The sequence below is a fragment of the Clinocottus analis genome, unplaced genomic scaffold (genome assembly GCF_023055335.1).
Source record: "Clinocottus analis isolate CAN_PGR_092001 unplaced genomic scaffold, fCliAna1.0.p SCAF_5, whole genome shotgun sequence".
Lineage (NCBI taxonomy): Eukaryota > Metazoa > Chordata > Actinopteri > Perciformes > Cottidae > Clinocottus > Clinocottus analis.
In genome coordinates, this window is record NW_027176207.1 from 22,565,487 (window position 1) to 22,593,380 (window position 27,894).

Genomic DNA, 27,894 nt, shown 5'->3' on the forward strand with positions numbered 1-27,894 from the left:
ATATATATATATATATAATGTATAAGGTGCTTCAGATGGGTCATTAAACATTAATCACTGGCATCATATTACAAAAGAACAGCGGCTCCTTCTCGGCGATGCGTTCAGGGCTCGCTGGTATTTCTCGGTTTCTCCACGGCGACGGGGCCCGGTGCCATATTTGGCTGGTTTCCACGGCAACAGCAGGATCTATTGCTGCAGCTGCTCGGCCTGCAAACATCATCATCATCACCATCATCATCATCATCATCATCACCGCTGCGTTGCCTCCTCTCCCACGGACACGAGGAGCCGCAGAGCAGAGGGAGCACCCATGGGTGTCACCACAGCACCCTGCTCCTCTCTGAAGGGTTGACTTCACATGAGAGACGAACACATCGTACTCTGGTGAGGAGGAAGAGGAGGAAGAGGAGGATGTTTTATTCAGAGCCATGAAGCCAAAGAGCTGATGCTGAGAAACACTTAGAGAGAGAGAGAGAGAGAGAGAGAGAGAGAGAGAGAGAGAGAGAGAGAGAGAGAGAGAGAGAGAGAGACAGAGAGCGAGAGAGAGAGAGAGAGAGAGAGAGAGAGAGACAGAGAGAGAGAGAGAGAGAGAGAGAGAGACAGAGAGACAGACAGACAGAGACAGAGAGACAGAGAGAGAGAGACAGACAGACAGACAGACAGACAGACAGACAGAGAGAGAGAGAGAGACAGACAGACAGACAGACAGACAGACAGACAGACAGACAGACAGAGAGAGAGAGACAGAGAGAGACAGACAGACAGACAGACAGACAGACAGACAGACAGACAGACAGACAGACAGAGAGAGAGAGAGAGACAGACAGACAGACAGACAGACAGACAGAGAGAGAGAGAGAGAGAGAGAGAGAGAGAGAGAGAGAGAGAGAGAGAGACAGAGAGACAGAGAGAGAGAGAGAGAGAGAGACAGAGAGACAGAGAGAGAGAGAGAGAGAGAGAGTGCTGCTGCTCTCCTCCGTCTCACCTGCAGGGGGCAGCCGACCATCGTGCTCTCACCTGGAGCAGGACGAGGGCTGTTAGGGGTTTAAATACATGTAGTACATCTAATACTTCTAGTACATCTAGTACATCTAATACTTCTAGTACATCTAGTACATCTAATACTTCTAGTACATCTAGTACATCTAAGACTTCTAGTACTTCAAGTACATCTAGTACATCTAAGACTTCTAGTATTTCTAGTACTTCTAGTACATCTAAGACTTCTAGTATTTCTTGTACTTCTAGTACTTCTAGTACATCTCGGCGTCGAGGACATTCAGGACAACTCAACCCTGTTGCCTCCTCTTCCTCTCTCTGAGACTCAATGTTTCACTGGAGCAGAGAGAGAAGACAGGAAGGACAAAGGAGAAGGACAAAGGAGAAGGAGGAAGGAGAGAGGAAGGAGGGTACTTGGACAAAGAGCTTTGAATGATTGCGCTCGTGAACAGAACAGGAAGTAGAGGATCAACAAAAAGGGTACAAAGGTTGTAAGTCTGAGAGAAACAACCAGGAAGTGAAACGAGACAAAGGAGATGAAGCCAACACTCGTTCTGAATACTGAAGACGAGGAAACGGCTTCAGGAGGAAGAGGACGCTTCATGAAGACTCCTGGTGGACAGAAGTGGAACTACAGCCTCCTGGAATAGAGACGCTGACGGCGCTCTGAGGAGCTGAGCTCACTTCCTGTGTTCAGCTGCTCAGCTACAGCTCACTTCCTGTCTCCACCTGCTCAGCTACAGCTCACTTCCTGTGTTCAGCTGCTCAGCTACAGCTCACTTCCTGTGTCCACCTGCTCAGCTACAGCTCACTTCCTGTGTCCACCTGCTAAGCTAGCAGTGAACTAGCTTGTAGCAGCTAAAGGAGCAGATGTGTTTTTGGAGGTGGAGACCAAAGCCAGAGCTAAAAATAGATTCAGTATTGATCCTCTTCTTCACCGTATTGATCCAGCCTCAGGTCTCACTGCAGGACGAGACGCTCTGCAGCAGAAATGTGCCACACCTTCTTCTCACCACACACACACACACACACACACACACACACACACACACACACACACACACACACACACACTACGGTACAAAGGCTGCAGCGCTGCACGTACACACAGCAGGATGCTGATGAAGCAGTTTCCTGCAGACTGAAACATCTCCAGCACCTTCAGCGAGTCGCCGTGACGTTCACGATTCTCTCACGATGGATCTCAAAGACGTTCAGTCTGACCGTACGATACTGTGTCTCTAGCGCCACCATCGGGTTGAGACAGACGTCTCTTCTGTCAGAGGCCTGCAGACCTGCGGCCGTCCTGCTAAGCTAAGCTAAGCTAAGCTAACAGTTCATGTGATCACTGTGAGCGTTGAGCTCCTGCAACGACTCCATATGAGGTTCATTTCATCACTTTATGGACCAAATGTCCACGTTGGTGCGTTGAGCTTTAGCTCCATCGCTGAGTCTACAGAGACTCTACTGTACTCTACTTTACTCTACTCTACTTTACTCTACTCTACTCTATTTTACTCTACTGTACTCTACTCTACTCTACTCTATTTTACTCTACTGTACTCTACTCTACTCTATTTTACTCTACTCTACTTTACTCTACTCTATTTTACTCAATTTTACTCTACTCTACTTTACTCTACTCTATTTTACTCTACTCTACTTTACTCTACTGTACTCTACTCTACTTTACTCTATTTTACTCTACTCTACTTTACTGTACTCTACTCTATTTTACTCTACTTTACTCTACTCTATTTTACTCTACTCTACTTTACTCTACTCTATTTTACTCTACTTTACTCTACTGTACTCTACTCTACTCTATTTTACTCTACTTTACTCTATTTTACTCTACTCTACTTTACTTTACTCTACTCTATTTTACTCTACTCTACTTTACTCTACGCCGCTGTTTCATAGTCAATTACTTAGTCACTTTATTAAACCTAGATGTTTTGCATTCAACTAAATACTGAATATCTCATAAACCCAGAGGTCTATTTAAATAATACAAAATCTATAATATACAGAAAACCTGTGTAAACATAGATAATATATTCATATATGTGTCAGCGGTATATTAGTTTATGATATTACACGGAAAAGGAAAATATATTAATGCATTCATATTTCATGCAGGAGTACATGAGCACTGCAGCGAGGTCGCTCCTTACAGCCGCTGCAGGGCTCGTTCTTCTTCTGTGGTTCTATTGTTAGCGGCTGTCAGCTGTCTGTGAGAGCACTTCCTCGTCCTCCTGGTTCCTTTTTCTGAGAAAAGCACCGAGCTGATGCTCCTCCTGACTCAGGAGCTTGCTGCTCGGCCTGAGGAGGAAGATGGACCTCAACGTTTCCATCAGGCGCCGGACCGAGGAACGCCATCCCGCCACTCACGACCTTCTCCAGCTGAGGGAAGCGCCATGTTGGTTCTTTGGAGACGAGACGGTTCAGCGCAGAACCGATCGCCGGCGATCGATGCGTGCAGTGCATGCTGGGTAGATTAGTGTCCGAAACATTGCACACGTGGTCAACTATAATCTCACGAGAGCGAGCCAGCCACGGCCGACTGCCTGGCGCAGTGCATGATGGGAAACGCCCGCTGTCGCCACATCAGAGAGCTGATTGGCTGTTAGGTCTGACACAAACAGTTGTAGAAGATCAGTATTTTATGTGAAGTTGTGATACTTAACTCATCGTATCCTGTGTGGTTGACAATGAAGCCGTAACTTATTTTAATTCACTGAACACATTTGAACCCGAAACAAGAAGCTCAACTGTTTACTTTTTTATTTCCCACTTTGTTCAGTGAAACCAGAACGTCACGCTGAAGACGACCCACCTGACCGAGGCTCCCACACCTCCACACCGCGCAGCAGGGCTAGCAGGGTTAGCAGGGTTAGCGGGGTTAGGGCTAGCCGGGTTAGCAGGGTTATTGAGGTTAGCGGGGTCAGCGGGGTTAGCGGTGTTAGGGTTAGCGGGGTTAGCAGGGTTATTGAGGTTAGCAGGATTAGCGGGGTTAGGGGTTAGCGGGGTTAGCAGGGTTAGGGGTTTAGCGGGATTAGCAGGGTTAGCGGGGTTAGTGCAGCCGGCCCGTTGTTTTGTTTAAAGACACTTTAAAGGACTTTGGGAAGCGGCCATCACTGAACCCAGCGCATCGCGGCTCCTCAAAGCCTCTTTGTCTCCAGCAGGAAGCAGAAGAAAAGCCTGAAAAGAGACTTCACTCCACGCTCAGCATCACACGGACAGACGGACGCCTCCAGAGCTGCTGGAGACCCACAGAGCGAGAAGACAGAACGTGGGAGCACATCAGACCTGCGTTCATCAAATCCCCCATAATGCAGCTCTGCAGCAGCCAACAACAGTAACTTTATGAGATGTTCACAGCTCCATGTGTCCAATGAAGCTTCATCCAAAGTGACTCACAACAACAACAACTGATGAAAAAAGATCGTGTTCGTGCACCAACGTCATCAAATGAAGTGCCTCACGTGATGCATTCAGGGACAATAAGAGATCACAGGAGTGCTTTAAAACCAGAACGCACAGAGGAAATCCCGTCTGTAGTGTGTTTATTATTTCTTGTGTAGTTCAGCCGGTTCGTGGTCCAGCTGGTGTGTTTTGTGGTGATGAATCTCTTTCAGTCTGTTTCCTGGTTCTTTATCAGCGTGACGTCCTGCAGAGATTAGCCGCCGCCGCCGCCGCCGCTCAGGTCACCGGGTCCTTCACTCGTATCAACACTTCACGACCTTTAACTTCCTCAAGGACGAGCGCCAGCAGCCAATCAGAAGGCTTCCTGTTCACCTGATAAACTATTACAGCTTGTTATGGAGCAGAATCTTTTCTTCCTCCAAATCAAATATGTATTTGTTCGTGATATCTTAATCTTTTTGTGATGTATTTAGTCTATCAGCTTGTGTCACGACGCGTTGTTGATCCAGAGCGTCTTAAAGCAGCTTCAGGGTCTGCAGGAGCGTCTGCGTTGCACTTTGATCGTAGCATGAAGCCCGCTAGCTTCCTGCAGACGATGATGTCACCGCTCAGCTGGTCTGCTGCGTCCTTCAGCCGCTTCAAGTACAAACAGATAACACTGACGTGTCGAAGCAAACAGCTGATTCTGCTGAAGCCCCTTTTAATCAATCATCAGCACCAGGATGCGAACCAACAAGCGTGTAAGTCTTTGTTATTTAAGGCGGCGAGTGTCAGTAAAGTCATATTTTACCCGTACAGAGTGTGTTGCTGGTTAACAGAACTACGGTGGCCTGCCGGGTCATGTGGGAACAGGAAAGACTCTTTCTGGAGCCAGTTTGTCCCTTCTGGGCTCCTGTAGAACTGGACCTGCTCCGTGTAGCCATGAAGGGCTTCAAGCTAACGGAAACACACGCTCGTTAGCTTCAGGGGACTTAACACTGATGAAAACTTTACTTTAGCTCTTTACTTTAGCTCTTTACTTTAGCTCTTTACTTTACTTTAGCTCTTTACTTTAGCTCTTTACTTTAGCTCTTTACTTTAGCTCTTTACTTTACTTTAGCTCTTTACTTTAGCTCTTTACTTTAGCTCTTTACTTTAGCTCTTTACTTTAGCTCTTTATTTTACTTTAGCTCTTTACTTTAGCTCTTTACTTTAGCTCTTTACTTTAGCTCTTTACTTTACTTTAGCTCTTTACTTTAGCTCTTTACTTTAGCTCTTTATTTTACTTTAGCTCTTTACTTTAGCTCTTTACTTTAGCTCTTTACTTTAGCTCTTTATTTTACTTTAGCTCTTTACTTTAGCTCTTTACTTTAGCTCTTTACTTTAGCTCTTTACTTTAGCTCTTTACTTTAGCTCTTTACTTTACTTTAGCTCTTTACTTTAGCTCTTTACTTTAGCTCTTTACTTTAGCTCTTTATTTTACTTTAGCTCTTTACTTTAGCTCTTTACTTTAGCTCTTTACTTTACTTTAGCTCTTTATTTTACTTTAGCTCTTTACTTTACTTTAGCTCTTTACTTTAGCTCTTTACTTTACTTTAGCTCTTTACTTTACTTTAGCTCTTTACTTTACTTTAGCTCTTTATTTTAGCTCTTCACTTTAGCTCTTTACTTTAGCTCTTTACTTTAGCTCTTTATTTTAGCTCTTTATTTTACTTTAGCTCTTTTTTTAACGTCAGCTCTTTATTTTGCAGGTCGTAAACTTCAAAAGCCATTTTACCAGGAATATTTAATCCCCTGCCCTCTTTAACCTCTCTCTCTCTCTCTGTCTCTCTCTCTCTCTCTCTCTCTCTCTCTCTCTCTCTCTCTCTCTCTCTCTCTCTCTCTCTCTCGAACAGAGAGCTACAGAAATACAACAAAGCCTGATCTGACGGGTCGGTGATGTCAGAGCGAGACGAACAAAAGCCCCTCCCCCTCTCCCCCCTCCTCCCTCCCTCCCCTCCCTCCTCCCCCCCGAAGTCTTTGCACTCGAGTCCTGAATCCTAAGCGTCTCCCTGCAGCCGTCAGCGCTAAGCCTTCTGGGTTTTCACAAATACACGACTATTATCATTACAATATGTGTTCCCTGTGAGCTCACGTCCTCATGTCCTCTGTCCTCATGTCCTCTATCCTCATGTCCTCATGTCCTCACGTCTTCATGTCCTCATGTCCTCTGTCCTCATGTCCTCTGTCCTCATGTCACAGCTGCTTTTCCTGAAGCTTTTATTAAGGAGATTTCACCTCCATGTCTCTGTGGAAGCGCTTCAAGCTGGCCATGTTGAATTATAATATATATATACATATATATATATACATATATATATATATACATATATATATACATATATATATATATATATATATATATATATATATATATATATATATATATATTATTTTTGGGGGGCTATTTCTTGAATTTTTTCTTCTTCTTGAATTTCTTGAATTTCTGTGATTAAAATGTTTTTGGGTCATTTCTTGACTTTCTTTGTCGCTCCTTGTTTTGGGTGCTTGAAGCCACAAAGTGTCTCTTCAAGGTCTCCGGCTCCTCCTGACTGAACTGGCTCTGCTCCCACAGCTCATAATGGTCCCAGTGTGCCCAGCAGGCCCGCTCCGCTGGCCCGCCGCCAGCCGGCTCGCCCGTTAAATGAAGACGAGCAGCGCCACGCCGATCGAGCCGCCATTGTTGTCCCCTCCCCCGACACCTCCAGATGAAGACGACTGGCCGAGAGCCAAACCGTGCAGCAGGAATGTGGACGCAGAGGAGGGTGTTGGTTTTAATGAGGCCGGTTCCCAGAGAGGCTCTGGACGCTGAAAGATGGAAGCAATAAACTGAATCAAAACTTCATGGAACACAAAGACTCTTCGTCTCATGAACTTCATTCTCTCTTCAGTTCAGGGGTCTCGTTCCTTCAGCGCGACTCTGATGAGATGAACCTGAAGGTCATTTGATCTCTTCTGACGCTCGAGTGAAGAAGGAAATACACTTTGCTGCTTTTTTATTACAGATTCAGTTTTCATGAATAAAAAACAGAGAAAAGCATAAATGAGTTGTGCAGGTGTTAGACCAGAGTGATGCAGGCGTCTCCTCTGGGGAGCATGAACGCTCGTTCCAAATCTGATGACGATACGTCCAAAGATTATTCAGATATCTCACAAGAAAAGGACAAAACTTTGCCTCATGGTGGCGCTAGAGGGAAAAGTCAGAGGACCAGCAAAGTCAGCAGGGTTCATCCTCTGGGGACCCTGAATGTCCGCACAAAACTTCACGGTTATCCAGTGAATAGTTTCATAACTACAGACAAACAAAAATGATAAACTATCCGGTGCGTTGAGCGTTTCATTCTGTCGATTAAACGCAATAATCAATAATCAATAATCAATAATTTATTCTTTCTCTCCTCATCGATGAAGCTTTTCAAGATGGAAACAGTGAATCATCGCTGCTGTTGAAACATAACGGACATCGACTTTCCACCCGACCCGATCGATCGCTGCTCGTCAATATTCAGCCGCTGGAAACATTCGACCGTCATGAAACGAGGTCGCCGTTATTATATTTATTATGATCATCAAATGAAGGCATGAACATTCACACATTCACTCACTCTGGACAGCAGCTGGACTCAAAATGTCTCAAGAAGAATAAAAACAAATGATTCATGTTGTCTCCTGAGGATGAACCACTGTGAAGGAAGATTTGTCTTTTTCCCTCGTTTGTAATTAAATTATCTCCAAATCTTTGCTCCAAATTGTGTCTAAGAAAAAAAAACATCTCCAAAAGAAAATTGCTCTAAAAAAAAAAATTGAAATAATACAAAATAAGCGCTCTCCAAAATAAAAACGCAAAAAAAAAAAAATGCTCTGAAAAAATTAACAATGATTTAATGAACAATTTTTTTTACAGCAAATTTTAGTTTCGAGAGCAAACATTTTTTTTAAGAGCAATTTTTGGAATCAAGAGCAAAGATTTGGAGAAAATTTAATTACAAACAAGAAAATTTGCTCGAGTAAAAAAGACACAAATCTTCCTCCATAGTGGTTCATCCTCAGGAGACAACATGGAGCTCAGTGATGATGTCACAGCCTCGCACACTCGCGTCCTCGCACACTCGCGTCCTTACGTCCTCGCACACTCATGTCTCACACACTCATCCTCACGCCCTCACCCCTTCACCCCTTCACCCCCTCACCCCTTCACGCCCTCAGCCCTTCACCCCTTCACGCCCTCACCCCTTCACGCCCTCACCCCTTCACCCCTTCACGCCCTCACCCCTTCACCCCCTCACCCCTTCACCCCTTCACCCCCTCACCCCTTCACCCCCTCACCCCTTCACCCCTTCACGCCCTCACCCCTTCACGCCCTCACCCCTTCACGCCCTCACCCCTTCACCCCTTCACGCCCTCACCCCTTCACGCCCTCACCCCTTCACCCCTTCACGCCCTCACCCCTTCACGCCCTCACCCCTTCACCCCTTCACGCCCTCACCCCTTCACGCCCTCAGCCCTTCACCCCCTCACCCCTTCACGCCCTCACCCCTTCACGCCCTCAGCCCTTCACGCCCTCACCCCTTCACGCCCTCACCCCTTCACGCCCTCCTCTCGCCGTCCAGCTGATCAGCGTCGTGACCTCCAGCGGATCAGAGCAGCTATTCTGGGCCTCGCCAGCAGATCAGGACCTCGGAGCCGCCGGCGGGTTTCATGCAGCTTTCCCTCCGTTACATGATGCAGCTTTCCCTCCGTTACATGATGCAGCTTTCCCTCCGTTACATGATGCAGCTTTCCCTCCGTTACATGATGCAGCTTTCCCTCCGTTACATGATGCAGCTTTCCCTCCGTTACATGATGCAGCTTTCCCTCCGTTACATGATGCAGCTTTCCCTCCGTTACATGATGCAGCTTTCTGGAAGCCAACCAGAGGAGCTTTGTTCACGGAGGTCAGGTCACGGCTCAGCGCCCCCTGCTGGAGACGAGGAGCCAGAGTTACAACTAAACCGCTGGTTCCTGCGTTCAAGACACCGGAGTTTACGTTTGGTTCAGACGTCCAGCGTCAGATCTCTGCATGCATTAATATAACTAATTAATTAAACATTAATAGAACTGATGCAGCGTATGACGCTGGACTCAAAGACACGCCACAGATCAATAACGAGCTTTCAGTCCAAAGAGGAACGAAAGGAAAAATAATTAAGAGCTGACTTCTATTGAAAGTTATTCAAACACAGAACTTTGGTCATTTCTTATATACAGTTGATGGTATGTTATATATATATATATATATATATATATATATATATATATATATATATATATATATATATATATATATATATATAAATAAAAGAGGAACCTTTTGAGGTAAACCTCCAATAAACTGACTCAAGCTGACTCATGTCCAGGACTCTGAACACAAGATTAGAGCAACACCAAGTAGTGTGTGTGTGTGTGTGTGTGTGTGTGTGTGTGTGTGTGTGTGTGTGTGTGTGTCTGTCTGTCTCTCTCACACACTAAATTTATGATGCGTCACATGTTACACAATCTCCTGCTGTTCAGAAACAGAAACCTTCACAGAAGAACACGAGGAGCGAACGCCGTTAAAACCACAGAAGAAGAAGAGCCGCGGGAATTTATTACATCTGTTCTATTGAGTGTTTACTGGAATGCAGATTCCATTTACTCACACACACACACACACACACACACAGACACACACACACACACACACAGACACACACACACACACACACCTTTTTATAACCCGCTTTAAGCCCCAGGGATTATACGGTTAACTGGTCCCTGAATGCAGCAGCAGGAACTGACAGAAGTCAGGTGAGAAGAAAACAACAACAACAACAACAACAACAGCTCGTCAGCTGATGTCAACACGATGTCATCAGACAGAAATGATGGCAGCGTTCTGCAGCTTGAAACATCTGAAAGACTGAAACCTGCTGCAGACTTTAAACGCCAACGCAGAGCGGCGCAGAGCGACGCAGAGCGACGCAGCCAGTCAGAGCGACGCAGCCAGTCAGAGCGATGCAGCCAGTCAGAGCGACGCAGCCAGTCAGAGCGACGCAGCCAGTCAGCTGACGCTCTGAGGGAACAACAGCTTAATTCAAAAAGGAACTCACTCACTCGTCTTCTTGCTGACGTAGTTAGATGAAAAGATACCAAACGCTAAAAATGAAGCTACAACGCAGCAGCCAGTTAGCTTAGCTTAGCACAAAGAAACAATCCACTGGCAGCATCGCTAAAAGGTGTCACTTGTTAAAGATTTCATAAAGAGGTCTATGTATGCTATGCTAAGCTAACAAGCTATGCTAAGATAACAAGTGCAGCCATGAGACGTCAACTCGTTCTTCAGCATGGGAATCGTTTACAGACTGAAGGTCCAGTCGCTGCTCTTCTCTTCAGCTTCCAGCTGCTTCTGTCTCCACCGAGGAACCTCTGCAGCGGATACTCATCCTGAATACTTCATCCTGAACACTTCATCCTGAACACTGAATACTTCATCCTGCACACTGAATACTTCATCCTGCACACTGAATACTTCATCCTGAACGCTGAATACTTCATCCTGAACACTGAATACTTCATCCTGAACACTGAATACTTCATCCTGAACACTGAATACTTCATCCTGCATACTTCATCCTGAACACTGAATACTTCATCCTGAACACTGAATACTTCATCCTGAACACTGAATACTTCATCCTGCATGCTGAATACTTCATCCTGAACACTGAATACTTCATCCTGAACACTGAATACTTCATCCTGAACACTGAATACTTCATCCTGAACACTGAATACTTCATCCTGCACGCTGAATACTTCATCCTGCATGCTGAATACTTCATCCTGAACACTGAATACTTCATCCTGAACACTTCATCCTGCACACTGAATACTTCATCCTGAACACTGAATACTTCATCTTGAACACTGAATACTTCATCCTGAACACTGAATACTTCATCCTGAACGCTGAATACTTCATCCTGCACGCTGAATACTTCATCCTGAACGCTGAATACTTCATCCTGCACGCTGAATACTTCATCCTGAACACTGAATACTTCATCCTGCACACTGAATACTTCATCCTGAACACTGAATACTTCATCCTGCACACTGAATACTTCATCCTGCACACTGAATACTTCATCCTGCACACTGAATACTTCATCCTGCACGCTGAATACTTCATCCTGCACACTGAATACTTCATCCTGCACACTGAATACTTCATCCTGCACACTGAATACTTCATCCTGCACGCTGAATACTTCATCCTGCACACTGAATACTTCATCCTGCACGCTGAATACTTCATCCTGAACGCTGAATACTTCATCCTGAACGCTGAATACTTCATCCTGCACGCTGAATACTTCATCCTGAACGCTGAATACTTCATCCTGCACACTGAATACTTCATCCTGCACACTGAATACTTCATCCTGCATGCTGAATACTTCATCCTGCATACTTCTACTTCATCCTGCATACTTCTACTTCATCCTGCATACTTCTACTTCATCCTGCATACTTCTACTTCGTCCTGAATACTTTATTTGTGTAGAAAGATGTATTTTAAAAGCCCGTAAGCATCTGGCCATGAAGACGTTGTGACGCAGCCCAAAGCTGCAGAAAAAGGTTTTTAGACAAAAATGAAGGTTATTAAACACAACTTCATTGATGTGTAATGCGCTTGCTCAAGGGCACTAAAGCGTTCTTCAACCTTTGAGTCTCTTCTCTTGAGGTGCAACAGATTTAACAACACAAACCTTTTCACACATTTAAAGTATTTATTGGAATACAAAAGTGCAAAAAGAAATCAGGAAGAATCAAATGAAACATTTCTTCCCCTCAACGACTAAAATAACCGATAAAAAATGATTCATGTCTTTAATAAAAAAAAAGGGGAGGAGTCAGTGTGAAGTCTCAAATTAAATCTGGTGGTTTTCACGCTTGATGCACCGACCACGCCGCCGGAGACGGATCAGATTACGCAACACCAGTGTAAATCCTGCTGGCCACGCCCCCGCACAGGCCACGCCCCCGCATAGGCCACGCCCCCGCACAGGCCACGCCCCCCGTTGCCTGGCGCTGGACATGAAACACCCCTCAGGTCCTGGGCTTGGTGGCGAAGGTCAGGTAGCCCGTGTGCCCGGGCATCTCTCTGGGCAGGTTGGTGGCCTTCAGGCAGACGGAGGCCTGAGGCGCCGTCTTGGCGCCGTCGCCGTCGACGATGTCGGCCTCGGCGTCGGGGCCGAAGTCGGGCAGCGGCAGGTAGACGGTCCGCACGTCGTGGACTCTCAGCAGGACCTCCAGGGTGCTGAGCTCCTGGAAACCCTGGTCCACCAGCGCCTCGCACGTCCTCTGGACCTGCTCGATGCACGGGGAGAACGAGCACAGCCGGCCTCCTGCGGGGGATGATTGACAGGTGTCAAGATCTCATGAAGATCACTGCGGCTCCACCGAACCCAGGATCTGCGTTCAGCTCTTTATGAATAAAAACAATATCAACATGAATCACTTTTCCTTCCTGCGTCATCAGACTCTTTGAGAGGAAAAGAGAGGAAAAGGTTTTCCTCGTCGTCTCTGGAGGCGTCGGCTCGAGGAGGAAAACAAGCAGAGAGCCAGAGTGATGAGCTGCTCCACCTCCTCTGGCCTCCACCCGGCGGGACACCGGCTGACCCGCCAGAACATCTGGAGAGGGGCGGAGCTAACCGACCACAAACGACCCGATTCTGTACGTCCAGAAAGAGATGAAGTCGTCTCCTGGAGTTTACTCGTTACTTAGTGCTGCTGCTGCTGAACGGGTGAACTGCTGAACTGGTGAACGGGTGAACTGCTGAACTGCTGAACGGGTGAACTGCTGAACTGCTGAACGGGTGAACTGCTGAACTGGTGAACTGGGACGTGAACAGCACCGTGTTCATGAACAAGTAACACAGTTGCTGCTCCGTGTTTGGTCTCCACCTCCAGAAGGAAACATGCCGCTCTTTAGCTGCTACAAGCGTTAGCCGTTAGCCGAGTCTGCTAACAGAGTCAGTCTGCGCTATGCTGGCTGAGCGGGTCGAGTGTAGCCGACTGTAGTCGAGTGCAGCCGGCTGTAGTCAAATGTAGCCGACTGTAGTCAAATGTAGCTGACTGTAGTTGAGCGCAGCCGGCTGTAGTCGAGCGCAGCCGGCTGTAGTCGAGCGCAGCCGGCTGTAGTCGAGCGCAGCCGGCTGTAGTCGAGCGCAGCCGGCTGTAGTCGAGCGCAGCCGGCTGTAGTCGAGCGCAGCCGGCTGTAGCCTGTTTGCTTTGAGACCAAATGAAAGTCAGTATAAAGGTCCTAGAAGCTGCAGATGGAGCTGCTGCGTCATATTTCATACATGTGCGTGGTGGTGCAGGTCACGTGCTGCGTGGTGGTGCAGGTCACGTGCTGCGTGTCTGCAGGTCTTCTTCTGGGTCAACGGTTTCATGCTGAAAGACTCGTTTGAGCTTTAGTTTCATTCTTTGAGGAGAAACTCATCGATTAGTCGTACGAGTGTTCTCAGCCCTCCAGCAGATGTCTGAATCTTGGATTTTTATATTTAGAGTTCTTTTCAGTGAACTTGTTCAACTTGTGCTCCTCTTCCTCCTCCAGAGAGCCACACCTTTGAGTGAAGGTGGACTTTGCGCCTCAGAGGGCGACAGCTGGGCTGCAAGCTGCTCCTCTAATCTCAGCCTCGCTTCAGAGGGAGATAATCTGCAGAGTCGAGCTTGGAGCTGCTTCCTGAAACCCAGCGAGACGAACAGAACCTGCAGAGGAACCTGTAGAGGAACCTGCAGAGGAACCTGCAGAGGGCGTCTGAGGAGCTGCTGGATGTTTCCAACATGTTTGCAGCGTCCTAGCAACCAGGACGGGGCATTCATCATCAGAATAATAACCTTGAGTGTCACGCGTACGCCTAATATCTACACAGGGTGCGATTCCTTATCGGGTCCATGAGCGCTGGAGTTCAGGGGACATGTTTGCTCTCCTGTTGCATAACCAGAGTCTTAAGACCAGGATCCCCCTCAGGGGGCGGGGCTAAAGGACCAGGACCCCTCAGGGGGCGGGGCTAAAGGACCAGGACCCCTCAGGGGGCGGGCTAAAGGACCAGGATTATTATTCCTCTTTTTAAATCTTATATTTTTATTCTCCCGTTTCGTTTTTCCCCCACGGCACAATAATTTCCTTCATGTTTAATAAAGATTGCATCAGGTGTGTGTGTGTGTGTGTGTGTGTGTGTGTGTGTGTGTGTGTGTGTGTGGTGGGAAGTAAATGAAGCGTTTCCTTGTGGAGTCACCAGCTCCCTGCAGCACCCTGTATGGTCATGGGACTCTCCTACAATGGCTGCACTCTATTTATTATCTGTATCTCTGCATCTGTGCGTGTCTGTGTGTGTCTGTGTGTTAGTGTCTGTGTGTTAGCGTGTGTGTGTGTGTGTGTGTGTTCGTGAAAGGAGTATGTGGCAGTGGCACCATAAAAGGGCTTCACAGAGGAGGGAGAGCAGCATTCCTCTTCATATTGGGACTTAAGTTTAAATCATAATGCATGAAGATGAACTCATGGACCTGGTCCTCTGCGTACAGTCACACACTTATTTATTACACTTATTTATTTTTAATTGTCAGTTCATCGGATTAATATATTTGAGCCGTAAGCTATTTAACTTTTTCTAAACCACGAGACAAAACAGAGGTCTTCTTTTCCTTCCATCAAACCCTGAGGTTAACACACACAGGCTAGCCTGCTACAGCGGGCAGCTAGCAGCAGCACTAGCTTGCTACAGCTGGGAGCTAGCAGCAGCACTGGCCTGCTACAGCGGGGAGCTAGCAGCAGCACTAGCCTGCTACAGCTGGGAGCTAGCAGCAGCACTAGCCTGCTACACCGGGCAGCTAGCAGCAGCACTAGCCTGCTACAGCGGGGAGCTAGCAGCAGCACTAGCCTGCTACACCGGGCAGCTAGCAGCAGCACAAGCTTGCTACAGCTGGGAGCTAGCAGCAGCACAAGCTTGCTACAGCTGGGAGCTAGCAGCAGCACTAGCTTGCTACAGCGGGCAGCTAGCAGCAGCACTAGCCTGCTACAGCTGGGAGCTAGCACAGCACTAGCTTGCTACAGCTGGGAGCTAGCAGCAGCACTAGCTTGCTACAGCGGGCAGCTAGCAGCAGCACTAGCCTGCTACAGCGGGGAGCTAGCAGCAGCACTAGCTTGTTTAAGCAGATTGTGTTTTCTACATAAATATAGCATTAAATAGTGTTTCAACCATCAGTTACGTCGTAATGGAAACACCAGGGATTAGACATATCCCTCCATGGTGACCAGCAGCCTGCCCGGACCTGCCCGCTTGAGATCGTCACAGAAACACCAAACACAAGTCTGTGACCGAGAACAAACAGCTACACAAGGTCACAGAGCTAATGAGAGCTGCTGGGCTCAGATCGATGGACGCTGTGTGAGAGCAGAGGAGACGCACCCGAGGGTGCAGGAGGGTGCAGGAGGGTGCAGGGTTATAAAAAGTGTCACAGTCATGCTCCTGCTGTGTCAGAGTCACTGAAGAGTCAACATCAGGGGATGGGGAGTGTTCCTAGCCATATAACTACACACACACACACACACACACACACACACACACACACACATACACACACGTACACACACGTACACACACGTACACTCCAGTCATTCATTAACCAGGACTTCATTTAATGTCAGTTCAACAAACGTCCAAAATTAAAGTCCATAGAAAATTACTCTACTTCCCTCCTGACCACCAGGGGGCGACTCCTCTGGTTGTATAGAAGTCTATGCTTCATGTGTTAAAGCTGCATTCTCTCTCCTGACCACCAGGGGGTGACTCCTCTGGTTGTATAGAAGTCTATGCTTCATGTGTTAAAGCTGCATTCTCTCTCCTGACCACCAGGGGGCGACTCCTCTGGTTGTATAGAAGTCTATGCTTCATGTGTTAAAGCTGCATTCTCTCTCCTGACCACCAGGGGGCGACTCCTCTGGTTGTATAGAAGTCTATGCTTCATGTGTTAAAGCTGCATTCTCTCTCCTGAACACCAGGGGGTGACTCCTCTGGTTGTATAGAAGTCTATGCTTCATGTGTTAAAGCTGCATTCTCTCTCCTGACCACCAGGGGGCGACTCCTCTGGTTGTATAGAAGTCTATGCTTCATGTGTTGAAGCTGCATTCTGTTCACTGGTTGCACAAAAAACAAGATGGCGACGGCCAAAAGACGACCGTGAGGCTTCATAACGCCACCAACCAGAGGGCTCTCCTGGTGCAGTACCAACAGTAAGGGGTCCCACCTCGTCTCTTCATGGCGGTCTTGGCGTGCCTCACGGCCTCCCAGGGGCTGGGGATGTCCAGGAAGACGGCGTCCGCCACCCCGGTCACGCCGAAGCCGTCCTTGCACACGTCCTGGTTCCGGACGGTGACCAGGCGGTCCACCTGGTGCTCCTTGAACTCCTCCGCCGCCTTCTCCGCCCGCTGCTGGTGGAACTCCACCGTGTGCAGGTGACCTGACGGGGCGATGGAGCGCAGGATGGCGTGGGACAGCGAGCCGCTGCCGGTCCCTACGACGAGCGGGACAGCAGGGAGACTTTACACAATGTTACAGTAAAACACCACGAAACATTGTTTCAACCATGACACAACGTTACAATGACACAACGTTACAATGACACAACGTTACAATGACACAACGTTACAATGACACAATGTCACAGTTTACTGGTACATTGTGGCGGCTGCGGGTTTGTCGTCAGCTGATCTTTGTCAATAGATGGTCAGTAAGAACGATCAGGAGATGAACTCATTCTGAACTTAATGGTTTCGGGTCTCGTTTGTTTGGTTTCTCTCCGTCTGAGCCGACAGATGGTGGAAAGAGGCCCGAGGTGAGAACCAGAACACGACATGTTCTGGTTCTCAAGCTTTCAACACGTTGAGTCTTCGCCGCTGAAGGGAACCAGCACACAGGGAGCTCACTGCTTCTGGGGCGTAAACCCATCACCAGGTCCTCACTCTGCTCGAGTGATGTACAAGAAGTAGAGCAACACCCGTCTAAGGAGAGAGAGGGGGGAGGGGGGTGAAGCACAGAGCGCAGCCAGAAGCCCCCCCCCCCCCTTCTGATATTACGTCATCAGCCTCTTTGTCTGCGCGCTCACAAAGAGGCTGATGTCCACCTCACAGCGGAGACCAGGACACTGTGGAGATGCAACAAACTGAGGATATACAGATGTACAGAAGTGCAGACAAAAACAGCTGAGTGTTATGTAACCGGGGGGAGGAGAGAAGAGACCTTTCTGCTGAAGTGACCTCATTAGAGTTTTATAATGAAGGACTAAATCTCTTCACTGACTCTTCTTCAAATGTCCAGAGTCCTGAAACTAAAAACACTCTTCTGTCGACGCGTTGGAGGCGGTACAGAAATGTACGTACGCCTATCAGTAACATGTCTGTGAAGCGGCTCTGGAGAGGAAGTGGCGTGCGTCTCCTCTTCCTCAGTGAGTGATTATGATGATGATTATAATGATGATGATGATAATGATGATGATGATGATGATGGAGCTTTGAGTTCAAAGCTTCTGAACCTCACCTGCATTAAAACGAGCCATCACTCAGAGGACAAGTGGACCTGCGGCGGCGTGCTGACGGGCTCACCTCCACCCGAGTGCAGCCGGGATACACGAGACACGCTAAAGACACGCCAAAGACACGCCAAAGACACGCCAAAGACATGCCAAAGACACGCCAAAGACATGCTGGTTTTAAGACATCGCGTCAGAAAATGTGTAAATACAAAATGAAATGTGCTGACAGAGCAGAAACCGTCGCTCTAAACATCATTTTCATTCATCCACTCAGAACAATATTAGTGCATTTAGTGGGAAAGGACACGTTTATAAAAATAGATTCCTGGCTCATGAAACTGAGAAGAAGAGACGGTTGTGGAGTCAAACGTTCCTCTGGAGGAAGAACGCTCATCATAAACACAGATCGGTCCTGCTGAGCATCACGACCAACAGCTGATGTGACGAGAGCAACAACAGCTGAGAGGAAACTCTTTGAATGAGGAAACGGAGCAAAGACACACGAGTGGGTTCAATGAGACAGCTGGGAAGGACTCTGGAGAAGAGGACAAGGAGACAAGAGAAGGAGACAAGAGAAGGAAACACAACGACAGTGGTAACAAACTCTTTCCGAGGGAAAGACACAAAGTGTGATGTTTCTCTGTTGAGTCACGTCTGGACCTGAAACTGTTGACAAAGTGTGACGCGACGCTTTATTCACCGCTTCAGAACTTCAATAATGAAAATCCATCTGAAAGTTGTCAATAAAGCTTTTTGTCCCGATCCAGAGTCGAGCAGAGCGATGTGATATTCCATCTCTTGTCTTTAACCTCTGACCTGATGCTGAAGGCCTCAGTCTTCATGTGGACATGAACGTCTGAGCCGCGACGCATCGTCCCACAGTTTAAGATCCTTCACTGAACACCAGAAACCTGGGGGCGCTTTAGGGGCGGGGCTACCAGGTGATTGACAGGTCGACACCAGAGACGTACTGTGGCGTCTCTACGTCTCCTCCTCAGTCCTAATATGGTCACTTCCTGTTCACTGGTTGCACAGAAAACAAGATGGCGACGGCCAGAAGACGAACTCAAGGGCTTCAAAACGACACAAACGTCACGATGAGGGCGCCCACTGCAGGTCTACAAGAACCACAGAGACCACCAGCTGAAGACCAGAACTCTCTACAGGGTCTAGGACTCATCATCTGGGGACCAGGAACGCATGGGCTCCATTATCTGGCAATGAAACCAACCGTTGTTGAGTGTTTTCCGTCTGAACACTGCACTGGAAGTCTCATATGAAGAGTTGTGCGTCTGCTTTGGGTCCTGAAATGAAGAAGTGGAATCAACGAGTTCCTCGAAGAGGAAATGACACTCAGGGTGAACTCTGCTACGTGTCAGCAGGAGGACGCACAGACCACAAACACCACCGGCTCAGAAACACTGACAGCCAAGAACTCTGAGAACACAGAGCTCTGAGAACATGGAGAACATGGAGAACAGGGAGAACATGGAGAACATGGAGAACAGGGAGAACAGGGAGAACATGGAGAACATGGAGAACAGGAGAACAGGGAGAACATGAAGAACATGGAGAACATGGAGAACAGGGAGAACATGGAGAACAGGGAGAACATGGAGAACAGGGAGAACAGGGAGAACATGGAGAACATGGAGAACATGGAGAACAGGAGAACAGGGAGAACAGGGAGAACATGGAGAACATGGAGAACATGGAGAACAGGGAACCCGTTGGCGCCTCGTTGCTCGTAGGCTGCTCAGCGGCTTCAGAGCTACTTTGACGCCCAGCGGTGCAAACAAGCCGTGACTCATGTCAGCGTCTCAAGCTGCTCAGAGAGAAGTCAATGCAGTGGGCAGCTACTGTATGAGAGGAAGAGGAGGATGATGATGGTAGTGGGGGAGGGGCCATCACAAGCTGTGGAGGTGGTTTCCTGGACCAGAAGAAGGAAACCAGGCCAGACGTCAAAGAACTGAACTTCCCTTCAGGCAAACGTAGAAAGTGAAAGTGAAGTCAGACAGTTTGCTGCCGTTAAACAGGGTTTTGTTTCTAGGGCCGACTGATAATACAGATAATACTCTAGAGATAATACTCTGCAGAGACAACACAGATAATACTCTACAGATAATACTCTACAGATAATACTCTTCATTAAGTTCCACAATCTTCCAGGTAGACGGAGCTGGACTCATCGGACACTTCATATTAAATAATATTCTGCGTGTTAAATGTCGGGTTTCCATCTTAAAAGCAGGAAAGCAGCGATAACGCTTCTGTGGCGGCGCTGCGGAGAAGCGCTACGAGCGCTTCAGAAAGTTAACAGGACGATAACTTTGCTGCTGACGTTTCAGCGCTCAGCTTTCCTTTGACAAACACAGCAACGCGCTGCAGACAGAAGGTTAATGATTACTTCTGTTGGCTCTCAGGCCTGAGCCTCTCACAGGACTTTAAGGACTTCTAGTGACTGCAGCGTGACGGCCTCCTGATGGACTCAACCCGTTCAGTGAGTCAGGCTGTCGTATAAAACGCAATAAGCGAGATGTTAGCGCTTGTAGCGTGAGGCCTGACAGAGAGAGAGAGACGCCATCGGTGCCTCCACACTGACAACTAGTCAAGACCCCTCACTGGTTCATAACCCTCACCACCAGGAGGTCACTGGGTCTAAACTCTCTCCTCGTGGGCTTTGGTCGCGTACCAGCTGCAGGAGCGACTTGTCATAGAGGTGCAACCTCAACACGATGCCTGTAGAAGGCCTGCGTTACGTCTGCAGCACTGACACCGGTGTGGAGGGAATGAGCCGCTGTAAACACTCAGAGCAAGGTGACTCCTCCAGGTGACTCCTCCAGGTGACTCCTCCAGGTGACCGCCGCTCCTTCAGGAAGCGGGAACAGCTAACAGAGCTATCGGCTCTGATCGCTGCATGTTTGCTCGGCTCCCAGGCGGAGCAGAGCTCTCCCCTGCAGAGGACATCGCGTGCCGGTTAGAGGCCGGCGGCCCGAACGTCACGAGCCTCCGCCGTTAGCTTGTTAGCGCCTCGGTGACACATAGCGCCGCTCCACGAGGCAGCTAATAACGCGCTGCGTCCAGGAAGTGGCTTCATGAACTGTGATTACGGTTTTAAATGTACCGCATGTGTTTAAGACGCATCCATGCAGAATAATAATGCGATGCAGCAGCTTCCTGCTGACTAAACCCGTTTGCTCCTGAGCTCATTCATCACCCCTGCAACAACACATACAATCAATAAAGTGACATTGGCATGGCTGGCAGCCGTAAACCATGATGGAGCACTGCAGCGCACGCACGCACGCACGCACACGCACACACGCACACGCACACACGCACACGCACACACACACACACACACACACACACAGCCCATCCCCCCACCATCGCTGCCCTTGGCCTGGAAGGAAAATGCAGCTACAGCGAGCCGACAGCACACCAGACACGCTGGGGAGTGATTGCAATTAAACAAATGGAGCTGAAGGCGAGAGAGACTAAAAAAAGAAGAGAAAAGTGACGACGTCAACAGACGCTGAATTACATAATGGTCTCATCGGCACATCTGCGCGCCATCACATGGTGTTCAATGTCACCAGCTGAGGCTCAGGAGCCCAACATGTGACTCAGAAAGGTGTGAACGCTTAAAGCTGCAGCAGAGAAGATGACAGGAGGAAATACTGACTGCGATAAAGAGAGATGAACCCATCCCCCGCCTGGAACCAGGGGAGGAGGACGGCCACAGAAACACTGCATTGAATACAAGCGCATCATCAGCTAAATGTAAAAGTATGCAGAGTAAAAGCACTAAACGCTTCCGTCTGATTGATGCATTTGTACGTTGCATCTCATTTACATCCTGTTGGTTTATTCTACATCAACACATCGTATTCTAGGAGGTCATCATGTGTTTGTGTCTCTAAAAAGAACAAACTGCACGTTTCCAGCTCTGTGACGATGCATTTCTAGACTTTTTAAAGAGTTTATTTAGCTGAAGAACAGAAATGAATACTTCTGTCTTGATGTATTCCCTCAGTAAACATTGTAAACATGAGTTTATGTCTCAATCTCTAGTTTCAAGTCTTCTTCTATACAGTGTGATGTTCATGTAGTACATTATGGTCTGTTAGAGTCAAACAGACCAGGAAGCAGGGGATGCGTTAGGGGCGGGGCTACAAGGTGATTGACAGGTCGACACCAGCGATGTATAGGCGTCCTCCTCAGTCCTAATATGGTCACTTCCTGTTCACTGGTTGCAAAAATCCAAGATGGCGACGGCCAAAACACTAAACTCAAGGCTTCGTAACGACCCACAAACCAACGAGACACGCCTACTTCTTAAACACAGTCTGTGACTCAAAACGCATGCATTTGTGTCTTTTGTGGCATTTGTAATCTTATTTTTAATACGTTTCCACTCCTCCATGTGTTTTGTTCAGGCCGTTGTTGTGCGACTGCAGCAAACCCTCACCTGATTCGCAGACCACGGCGCCCGGCTTCAGCTCCAGCATCATGGTGATGGTGGCGATGTCGGTGGAGTAGAGGATCTGCGTGCGGTGCGGCAGGTTGACGGTCCACAGCTCGGGCGTCGGGTGCAGCACGTGGACCCAGCCGCCTTTGCTGCAGGTGACCTTCGACCCGTAGCGCCGGCCGATCAGGTCCGAGGAGTGGCGGATGACCCCGTAGCGCGTCTGCGTCTGGGCGCCCTGCCGCACCTTCACCGGCATCATGGACTCGTGGCCCATGTAGACGATGGCGACGTCGCCGTCCCGGACGAGGTCAGAGTACTCCACAAAACTCATGGCGGGACACCAGCGGTCTGAGACGGAGAGAGGCCCGAGAGGTCAACTCACAACTACTGTATTCACAAATATCCCCAAAAATATGACATTTACGCATGTGGAAATACATTAATTTAAAGTTCATTGTGTTGTACATTGTGTTGATCCCTGGTGTCGACCTGTCAATCACCTCGTAGCCCTGCCCTAAAGCATCCCCTGCTTTATGGTCTGTTAGAAACCTGTCAATCAACTCGTAGCCCCGCCCTAAAGCATGTTCTTTAACGTAGCACGCGCACAAACAGTTATTACAGTATTTAAACGGACCCGTTTGAAGTTAACGGTTAGTTTTATTCCACCAACCAGCGGTTAAACAACTCGGGAAGAGGACGCATCCACGAAAGGAAAGATGTCGGACAACCTTGAGAATATGTGAGTTATATTAATCAATAGTTATTGTTTTGTTGGTTATTAGGGGTCCGTTTCCTGTTTAAATCGTGTTTCTTTCTGTGATTGGGTTCAAGTTAATTTATAGTTTAGCTAAGCTAGGTTTAACTTAACCCCGGGTTAGCTAGCTAGCTTAGCTCAGATATAACGTTATACGTATTTACTTAAATCTCAGAAACAGACTTTATAGTTTAAACACATGTTTAATGGGTTTATATGTTATGTTAGTAACGTAAAAGGTGTCCCGACTGACGCTGCCGTAAGCGGTCATTTAATACAGTTTATTACTTAGGGTTCACGTTAAGTTACTGACTCACATTTGTAATGCAGCACAATTTACAAGGAACTTTAAACTCTAAATAAATCATTTAAAACCCCACACTTTCTGGCCGTTAAAACCTACAGACAGGTCACAGTGCAGAAACGTCTAACGGCCCAGCGAAGACTAACTGACGTCTCTGACGTCACCGCTTGAACGTTGGATGCGGCTAACTAGCAGCTAGCTTACATGCTACATCGTCAACTGTCGCAGCCGTTAGCCGATCAGCCGGGCGCGCGCAGAGAATCGCAGCCGTTGGCGGGCGTTCCACATACCGTCTCGCGCAGCCTGCGCGTGTCAAACGGACAGCCGTCGCGCGGTAACCGGTGAACTACGCCGTTAAATGCCGTTGCACGTGCATGCGTTCCCCTCACAATCACGTGGGGTTGTTTTCACAGGAAGTGGATGAGACGCCGGCGGAAGTAGAATTATTCTTCTCTCCAAAACATGAGAAGGCGTTCCTTCTTCTTCTTTTTCTTGTTTTAAAGGTTGATTGGCGTTTAAAAGATTTTCAAGGCGTTCCATGCTATCGGTGCTTTTTTTTAAAATAATAATATTAATATATTAATATTTAGTTGTAGAAAACATAAAATAAATATATATAACCCGATTTATTTCTTCAGAACGACAATGGTGGAAGATGTATTCAGATGATGATACAAATACGTTAAACGTCTTGTATACATTTTACTTTTTAAATATTTTTATTTCTAACATTTTTAACAAAAATAAATATTTTCATTTTTTATTATTTTATTTTTTATTAGAAAAAAATACCCCAAAGAAATTAAAGTAAAATCGATACAAACAAATAAATCCATCATAATAATATTAATTTGAGATTAAAGGTACTGATGCCTTCATGTGGAGCATTGCCATGTTGTTGTCTGTGATCATTTTAATTTATCTAAAATAAACAATTCACATTATTTATATGTAGATGGTGTTAAGCTGATTATAGTTGTTTCTATACATTTATTTGGCGTCACTTGAACGCACATTTCCTTCAGTTCCTCTGAACTCAACATTATATTTGATCATTATTATTATTATTTATCATTGAACTGTTGGATTGGATGCTTCTTATATTATTTGCACGTTTCTTTTTATTACACAAAGAGTGTAATGTAGCCCGTGCGTGTAGCCGTGCGTGTAGCCCCACCCCCTCGCCCACCAGCGCGTCCAATGAGACGAGTCGGCTGCAGCTCGTGTCCAATGGGAGCAGCGCGGCAGCTATAAAGGCTCCTCTGGAGCCGCGCGCTGACCGAAGATCTGCTCGGACGCTGCTGCTGCTGCTGTGAGCTGCTCGGTGGAACAATAGGGATATTTGTCTCAACGCCCGGTAGCAATAGTCCTCAAATACGACAACAGGTAGGACCACGTTTCATTACCGGACATACCTGCACAGCGCGGACTGTCTGCTTTTTATATTCATATTAATCTCTTATTTTCACCCATTTATATTTATGTCTGACGTCACGTCGCTGCTCGGTGAGACTCTCGGGCCTTTATGCAAATTTATATATTTTTCTCTCAAAAGATTAACGTTATCTGTTGGATTTTTTTTTTTAGGTCAGTAAAATAATATACAATATTTAATTAAAAGGATGCATCTGCTGCATATTTCTGCAGGAGAATTCATCTTCTCATCGAGCTCAAATGTAACACCCTTCATTATAATCTGCAGCAGACTCGATGTTTGACTATTCACCCCCCTCCTCCTCCTCCGTCCATCCCTCCTCCTCCTCCTCCCCCCTTCCCATCCTCCATCATCCCCCTCCCCCTCCTCTCCTCATCCCCTCAGGGATCAGCCATGCCTTTCGGTAACACGCACAACGAGACCAAGCTGAAGTTCTCCTCTGAGGAGGAGTACCCGGACCTCAGCAAGCACAACAACCACATGGCCAAGGTGCTGACGCCTGCCATGTACGAGCAGCTGCGGAGCAAGCAGACTCCAAGCGGCTTCACTCTGGATGACGTCATCCAGACTGGGGTTGACAACCCAGGTAAAAAAATACAATGAAAAGAACCCGTCGTTGGTTTGTCCCTGAGGCCGAGCGGCTCTGCACTGTGACCTTCATAAAGAGGATAAACCCTCATGAGCGTAGACCCCCCCCCCCCCCTCCCCACTCTCCTCACAGCAAACGGTAAAGATTAGCAGGTTGCATAACAAGCCGCGACGGCAGATAATCCGCTGCTCTGTTTTATAACGCTCACACGGCAGAGCAGCGTAATCTGAGGGTATGCAGGTGACCTGCTGCAGTGTAGCGGCCTCCTCCTCCTCTTCCTCACCCTGCAGGCTGTGTTTCTGTGTAGTTCAGCGACTATGGCCAAGCTGACGCTGAAGAGGCTGTCGGCCGAGGAAGAGTTCCCAGATCTCAGTCGGCACAACAACCACATGGCGTCCTTCTTAACCCTGGACATGTACAGGGAGCTGCGGAAGCGCGCCACCCCCAACGGCTTCACCATAGACGGTGTCATTCAGACCGGGGTGGACAACCCGGGTACAGTAGCGCAGAGCAGCAGCCCTGCAGCCAGGCAGCATGTTGAGTTAGTGAGGATGTAGTGAGGCTGCCCGTCTGTCCGCCTCCCCCCCGTGACCCGTTGACCTTGTGCGCAGGCCACCCCTTCATCATGACCGTGGGCTGCGTCGCCGGGGATGAGGAGACGTACGAAGTGTTCAAGGAGCTGCTGGACCCCGTGATCCAGGACCGCCACGGAGGATACAAGCCCACCGACAAGCACAAGACCGACATCAACGCCAGCAACCTGAAGGTAGGCCGCCCCCTAGAGGTCAGCTGACCGGCCGCATCTAAACACCGTTAAACTAACGCGCGTGTCCTTCAGGGCGGCGACGACCTCGACCCCAACTACGTCCTGAGCTCCAGAGTGAGGACGGGTCGCAGCGTCCGCGGCTTCTGCCTGCCGCCCCACTGCAGCCGAGGAGAGAGGCGCGCCGTGGAGAAGCTCTCCATCGAAGGTGAGCCGCTCTGCAGGAGCTGTGGCGCCCTCTGGTGGCCGGACGAGGAGCAGCAGAGCAGTGAGTGTGTTGGTGTTGACGTGCTCTCCTCTCCCTCCTGCAGCGCTGGCCTCTCTGAGCGGAGACCTGAAGGGGAAGTACTACGCCCTGAAGAACATGACGGACGCCGAGCAGCAGCAGCTCATCGACGACCACTTCCTGTTTGACAAGCCGGTGTCTCCTCTGCTGCTGGCCTCCGGGATGGGCCGCGACTGGCCCGACGCCAGGGGCATCTGGTGAGGCTGCACGTGTGTGTGTGTGTGTGTGTGTGTGTGTGTGTGTGTGTGTGTGTGTGTGTGTGTGTGTGTGTGTGTGTGTGTGTGTGTGTGTGTGTGTGTGTGTGTGAGATTCAGGAAATAAAATATGAAATAATAAATAATATTATTTGTCTGAAGGCATAACGACAACAAGACCTTCCTGGTGTGGGTGAACGAGGAGGACCACCTGCGTGTGATCTCCATGCAGAAAGGAGGGAACATGAAGGAAGTGTTCAACCGCTTCTGCGCCGGCCTCACTAAGGTCAGCAGGTCGCCGCCGGGACTCCACCCGAAAGTCCGGCTGCAGCGACCTCATCGTCCTGTCTTTGTGTGTCTAGATCGAGACGCTGTTCAAGGAACGCAACCACGCCTTCATGTGGAACGAGCACCTGGGCTACGTGCTCACCTGCCCCTCCAACCTGGGCACCGGGCTGCGCGCCGGCGTGCATGTGAAGCTGCCCAACATGAGCAAGAACGCCAAGTTTGAGGACGTGCTGAAGAAGCTGAGGCTCCAGAAGCGTGGAACTGGTTCGTGTTCCTCTTTGTTCCACAGCGACTGTTTCTGTGTTTTAAACCTTTTTTATCTGACGCGCTCCTTCTCTCGTCGACTCCAGGGGGCGTCGACACGGCCGCTGTGGGCGGAGTCTTCGACATTTCCAACGCCGACCGGCTGGGCTTCTCCGAGGTGGAGCTGGTGCAGATGGTGGTGGACGGAGTCAAGCTGCTGGTGGAGATGGAGAAGAAGCTGGAGAAGGGCCAGTCCATCGATGGCCTCATGCCCACCCAGAAGTAAAGCCCCGCCCACAACCCCGCCCCCTTTGAATGAATGAGCCACTCCGTCCCTGAAATGCACTCTGTATCAGTTTGGATTTGTTTGTGTATTTAAGACAACTGTTCCTGCAAGGATGGAAATAAAATGCAAAAGAAACGTTGTTTCCACTTGTTTGACTCCTTTAACATCATGACATCATCATGACATCATGACTCCGTCTGCAGCTGCTGTAGTGT

At 48.3% G+C, this 27,894-nt stretch overlaps 2 protein-coding genes across 5 annotated transcripts; one reads left to right on the forward strand and one right to left on the reverse strand.

Annotated features, from left to right (window-relative positions):
* Positions 1–6,855: 6,855 nt before the first annotated feature.
* trmt61a (tRNA methyltransferase 61A) lies at positions 6,856–24,020 on the reverse strand. 3 transcript variants are annotated; one of them, XM_068600047.1, is made up of 4 exons: positions 23,886–24,020; positions 22,538–22,885; positions 16,783–17,049; positions 6,856–7,257 (listed from the first exon to the last, which is right to left on the reverse strand). In XM_068600047.1, exons 2-4 carry the CDS (start codon positions 22,866–22,868, stop codon positions 6,902–6,904), a joined length of 954 nt encoding a protein of 317 aa, XP_068456148.1. In that variant the 5' UTR covers positions 22,869–22,885; positions 23,886–24,020; the 3' UTR covers positions 6,856–6,901. The 3 variants fall into 3 exon arrangements, with proteins under 3 accessions (XP_068456148.1, XP_068456149.1, XP_068456150.1); XM_068600048.1 differs by having other exon boundaries at positions 23,800–23,996; XM_068600049.1 differs by lacking the exon at positions 6,856–7,257 and adding an exon at positions 12,299–12,878.
* ckba (creatine kinase, brain a) lies at positions 23,139–27,814 on the forward strand. Of its 2 annotated transcripts, none has more exons than XM_068600044.1 (8): positions 23,139–23,276; positions 25,927–26,114; positions 26,231–26,385; positions 26,458–26,590; positions 26,694–26,865; positions 27,025–27,148; positions 27,225–27,414; positions 27,501–27,814. In XM_068600044.1, exons 1-8 carry the CDS (start codon positions 23,254–23,256, stop codon positions 27,677–27,679), a joined length of 1,164 nt encoding a protein of 387 aa, XP_068456145.1. In that variant the 5' UTR covers positions 23,139–23,253; the 3' UTR covers positions 27,680–27,814. The 2 variants fall into 2 exon arrangements, with proteins under 2 accessions (XP_068456145.1, XP_068456146.1); XM_068600045.1 differs by lacking the exons at positions 23,139–23,276; positions 25,927–26,114 and adding exons at positions 24,827–24,981; positions 25,415–25,616.
* Positions 27,815–27,894: the final 80 nt, after the last annotated feature.

What these genes read in the sequence shown, in the direction of transcription:
- trmt61a (XM_068600047.1), bottom strand. Translation starts at nt 22,868, where the DNA reads ATGAGTTTTGTGGAGTACTCTGACCTCGTCCGGGACGGCGACGTCGCC. An exon ending in CGCCGTGGTCTGCGAATCAG is followed by an intron (nt 17,050 to 22,537) that starts GTGAGGGTTTGC and finishes CGCTCGTCGTAG; the next exon opens with GGACCGGCAGCGGCTCGCTG. An exon ending in GACCGCCATGAAGAGACGAG is followed by an intron (nt 7,258 to 16,782) that starts GTGGGACCCCTT and finishes TCCATCTTTCAG; the next exon opens with CGTCCAGAGCCTCTCTGGGA.
- ckba (XM_068600044.1), top strand. Translation starts at nt 23,254, where the DNA reads ATGTCGGACAACCTTGAGAATAT. An exon ending in TCGGACAACCTTGAGAATAT is followed by an intron (nt 23,277 to 25,926) that starts GTGAGTTATATT and finishes GTTTCTGTGTAG; the next exon opens with TTCAGCGACTATGGCCAAGC. An exon ending in CCCGACGCCAGGGGCATCTG is followed by an intron (nt 26,866 to 27,024) that starts GTGAGGCTGCAC and finishes ATTTGTCTGAAG; the next exon opens with GCATAACGACAACAAGACCT.